The 5,000-nt window shown below is 39.8% G+C and overlaps 1 protein-coding gene across 1 annotated transcript in view; it reads left to right on the forward strand.

Moving 5' to 3' along the window:
* Positions 1 to 3,916: 3,916 nt before the first annotated feature.
* The window catches only part of LOC137975313 (pre-rRNA 2'-O-ribose RNA methyltransferase FTSJ3-like), a 23,543-nt gene continuing 22,459 nt past the window's right edge, over positions 3,917 to 5,000 (forward strand). The window contains exons 1-2 of the mRNA XM_068822408.1: positions 3,917 to 4,064; positions 4,194 to 4,299. Coding sequence (XP_068678509.1) covers positions 3,998 to 4,064; positions 4,194 to 4,299 — 173 coding nt within the window. The 5' untranslated portion in view covers positions 3,917 to 3,997. The remainder of the gene's footprint in view (positions 4,065 to 4,193; positions 4,300 to 5,000) is intronic.

A 5,000-nucleotide genomic window follows, 5' to 3' on the forward strand; every position in this document is an offset into this window, starting at 1 on the left:
TGATTATACAAGGTTAATCTCGTGTAATCTTCTTTGTTTGTTTGTTTGTTAGATTCGTGAATCGCGCATCTAACAAACTCGAATTGCCCGAGATCACAGCATCCCTTTTGTATGTAGACCGTTTGAAGAAACTGCGAAGAAAACTCTGTATAAAGGCATGATTTTTAACAAGGGCAGGGATTAGCTTGCCTCCCTTGTACCTAATGCGTTAACGGGAGGAAAACACTCACGAATTCTCGACTTATACACTCGTTTCATTTGTAATAGTACAATTTATCTCTGTCTTGGACGATCTTTTCTCGTGTGAGTCGTGCAGATAATGCATTCTTGCTCACAAGGAGACTTAAAGTTGTCCGCGACCTTGATGCGTGCAACTCACTGTGATTGGTCAGAAGATAAGGAAAATTTAAAAAAAAACGATAAAGAAAAGAAATACAAAGTCGTGAGATCCTCAGCTTGATGAACTTTAGCTTGCAAATTGCTCCAGCCACGATGCTGAAAGGCTCTGCTGTTGCGCCGGAACCTCGTAAATCATATTTGTCGCATTTTCGTATCTTAATAAAATCCTGTAGATATTCATGGGCATCATTTTTCAGAGATCTAAATAACAATACTAATGATAACAAAATTCTGCGATGTTCTAGGGATTGTGTACTAACTGCTTTTAGGGCATCGTCATAACAGTACGATTTGGGTAAATTAAGTTATGTTCTAATTGTATAAAAATTCGTTTAGCCTGACTTTTGCCAATCTCCAAGAAAAGAGGAGCACAGTATTCAAGATGGGGTAGGAGTCTCAAGAGGGATAGAGCGACCCGATTTTCTCATTACCTTTCCAAATTAAGAGAAATATGTCCCTTAAAAGCCCGCTTATTGTGCAGAATTACTCCCAAAATCTTTAAGTGTTCTGAGACAGAGAAGGAAGCATCATCGATTTGGAAAGCAAAGTCATATTTTGAAGGATCAACGACAAGGGCTTGCGTCTTGACCGGATTTATTGTAAGATAGTTTAGATTACACTAGTCCGATAAGGAGCTTAAGGTAATTCCCTTGAAATTGTTCTACTATCAAACTTTTTTGGAAACTTGGCATAGTTAACATTCATGATCTGAACATTAAAAAATGCAATAAAAAATGGGGTCACCGTGCTTGTTTACGAGTCAACAGGCTCTTAAAATGAGGTATCGTTACTGGTTGCGCGTTAAAAATTCGAATCACCTTCATACAAAATTAGTCATGGTTACTTGAAAGACACAAAATTTTATTTTGAAATCTCTTACGTTTTGTACGCGCACGTGCTCATGTGCGCACGCTAATGACGCGAACATCGTGAGCAGTAGGGATGCACAATGCAATACTAAGGAATTACCTTAAGGCATTGTTGGTAACAAATTGTGAGACAGCTACAGAGGTATCGGAAGTTTACAGGCGATCTACACTTGATTCTCCAACTGTTGCCGAATCGCCTGTTTTCAGATCATCATTGTGCTCTTCAAACCTAAGCCTGCAGTTTCTGTTAAGGAACATACTTACAGAAACCTCTAGGCTGCTGACATTGCTAAATTTCGGATTGATCTGAGAAAGTCTGAATTGTGCCTAGATCCACAAAGTACTTGAAGTAGCACAAACAAAGAACAAAGAACTTGAGTCGCTGTTATAAAGCCACGCTAGCGGATATTCTAAATCGCCACGCCCTTTAGCCGCTCTTTGCTTACGTCCTGGATACATCACAACGTTTTCTATTTGACCTTTGCCTGGATGTCAACCGATAAGGGTGCGTTAGATTCATCCTATTCAGGAAAATCCGACTAAGAATATGTGAAGTGGTTATTTAAAACGTTATGTCTGGTGTTTCGAAGCAACAAGGATAATAAAGATATGTTTAAAATAGCATTTTAGCACGTGGATGATGTCTAGTAATAGTGAATGATGTCTAGAGCTGGAAGATAATGTCAAATGACAGAAGCGATGCTGTCTAGTGATAGCCTATGACGTCTGACGAAAGTGGATGATATCTGGTGATAGTGGATGATGTATAGTGATAGCGCATGATGTCAAATAATAATGGGTGATGAGTGGTGATAGTGGATGATGTCTAGTGATAGCGTATGATGTTAAACGATGGTGGTTGATGTCTGGTGATAGTGGATGATGTCTAGCGTATGATGTCTAACGATAGTGAATGATGTGTGGTGATAGTGGATGATGTCTAGTGATAGCGCATGATGTCTAACGATGGTGGATGATGTCTGGTAATAGTGGATGATGTCTAGTGATAGCGTATGATCTCAAACGATAGTGGTTGATGTGTGGTGGTGGTGGCTGATGTCTAGTGATAGCGTATGATGTCTAACGATGGTGGATGATGTCTGGTGATAGTGGATGATGTTTAGTGATAGCTTATGATGTCTAACGATGGTGGAGGCTGTCTAGTGATAACGTATGATGTCTAGCGATGGTGGATGATGTCTGGTGATAGTGGATGATGTCTAGTGATAGCGTATGATGTTAAACGGTGGTGGTTGATGTCTGGTGATAGTGGATGACGTCTAGTGATAGCGTATCCTGTCTAACGATGGTGAATGATGTGTGGTGATAGTGAATGATGTTAAACGATGGTGGTTGATGTCTGGTGATAGTGGACGATGTCTAACGATGGTGGATGATGTTTGGTCATAGTGGATGATGTCTAGTGATAGCTTAAGATGTCAAACGATGGTGGGTGATGTCTGGTGATAGTGGATGATGTCTAGTGATAGCGTATGATGTCTAACGATGGTGGATAATGTCTGGTGATAGTGAATGATGTTAAACGATGGTGGTTGATATGTGGTGATAGTGGATGATGTCTAGTGATAGCGTATGATGTATGTCTAACGATGGTGGATGATGTGTGGTGATAGTGAATAATGTTAAACGATGGTGGTTGATATATAGTGATAGTGGATGATGTCTAGTGATAGCGTATCATGTCTAACGATGGTGGATGATGTCTGGTGATAGTGGATGATGTCTAGTGATAGCTTATGATGTCTAACGATGGTGGATCATGTCTGGTGATAGTGGATGATGTGTAGTGATAGCGTATGATGTCAAACGATGGTGGTTGATGTGTGGTGATAGTGGATAATGTCTAGTGATAGCATATGATGTTAAACGATGGTGGTTGATGTCTGGTAATAGTGGATGATGTCTAGTGATAGCGTATGATGTCTAACGATGGTGGATGATGTGTGGTGATAGTGAATGATGTTAAACGATGGTGGTTCATATGTGGTGATAGTGGATAATGTCTAGTGATTGCGTATGATGTTAAACGATGGTGGTTGACGTGTGGTGATAGTGGATGATGTCTAGTGATAGCTTATGATGTGTGACGATAGTGGATGATGTCTAGTGATAGCGGATGATGTCTAACGATGGTGGATGATGTCTGGTCATAGTGGATGATGTCTAGTGATAGCGTATGATGTCTAACGATGGTGGATAATGTTTGGTGATAGTGGATGATGTCTAGTGATAGCATATGATGAAGAACGATGGTGGTTGATGTGTAGTTATAGTGGATGATGTCTAGTGATAGCATATGATGTTAAACGATGGTGGGTGATGTCTGGTGATAGTTGATGATGTCTAGTGATAGCGTATGGTGTCTAACGATGGTGGATGATGTGTGGTGATAGTGAATGATGTTAAACGATGATGGTTGATGTCTGTTGATAGTGGATGATGTCTAGTGATAGCTTATGATGTCTAATGATGGTGTATGATGTCTGGTGATAGTGGATGATGTCTAGTGATAGCGTATGATATCTAACGATAGTGAATGATTTGTGGTGATAGTGGATTATGTCTAATGATTGTGGGCACGTCACTGTGGGATAGTTCATGGGATTAACATGCAGTATGAGATAGCTGATGTATGGGATGACTCGTGGGACTAACATGTACGCCTTACCCTCGTTTCCCACGTGGATAACGAAGTGTCGGAAAAAGGTATGGGAAAGAAAAGCAAAGTTGGAAAGCAGAGGAAAGACAAATTTTACCACTTAGCTAAAGAAACAGGTATTTTACTTTGGACCCTTGTAAAAGTACTAGTTTTGATTGTCAATATATGCTTTCACATAGCAACTGAAAACAGCTGATAAAGTTCGTTTAGCTCAAAATGTTTTTAATTTATTGTTTCTTCCACAGGCTATCGTTCACGGTCAGCGTTTAAATTGATTCAGTTGAACAGAAAGTTCGGCTTTTTGCAGTCATCAAGATGCTTGATAGATTTGTGTGCAGCACCCGGAGGCTGGTAAAATGAATTAAGAATAGGTCATTTCGCAATCACCACTAATCAGCTGAGAGTTTCGTTCTCAGTCAACTCGCTACTGAGTGTACCTCGTTCTTTGATCGTGAGAGTTTTTAAAGCCTTTTAAAAATTGTGGTGGCGAGTTGGCTTGTGGCGAGTCTCTCTGTTGGCAAAATGACTGTAATTGCTGAATATCAGTAAGTATTAATAATTAATAATTAACTTTATTTCAGTGTCGAGTTCTGTCTATTTATAGCGATATTTCTCGCTCCGTCACCCTTTGTTATCAACATGCCAACCAAAAAATCAGAAGCTAATTGGGTTTTTGAAACAATAACTTCTCTTTCGCCATGGAAATTTCAATATCAAAAGAAATGTGACGTAAATGTTTGAAAACAAGAAATATCGCTATTGAGGACACTGTATATTGAAATCAAATATGCAAATTTGAGGAGAGGAGAAAACCAAGATACTTGGAGAAAAACCTCTCAGAGTAGAGTAGAGAACTAAAAAATTCAATCCGCATTTGACACTGAGTCCAGAAATCGAAGTTGGAATACATTGGCAGGAGGCGAGTACTCACTGAGTTCCCCCTACTTCCATAGGAAACTGTTAATGATCCCATAGTCAAGGCTCAAATGGGGGCTCAAATATTTTGGCGATCGTGCTTTCTTGGTGTGTGCTCCCAGACTCTGGAATACCCT

Source organism: Montipora foliosa, chromosome 11 (assembly GCF_036669935.1).
Source record: "Montipora foliosa isolate CH-2021 chromosome 11, ASM3666993v2, whole genome shotgun sequence".
NCBI lineage: Eukaryota > Metazoa > Cnidaria > Anthozoa > Scleractinia > Acroporidae > Montipora > Montipora foliosa.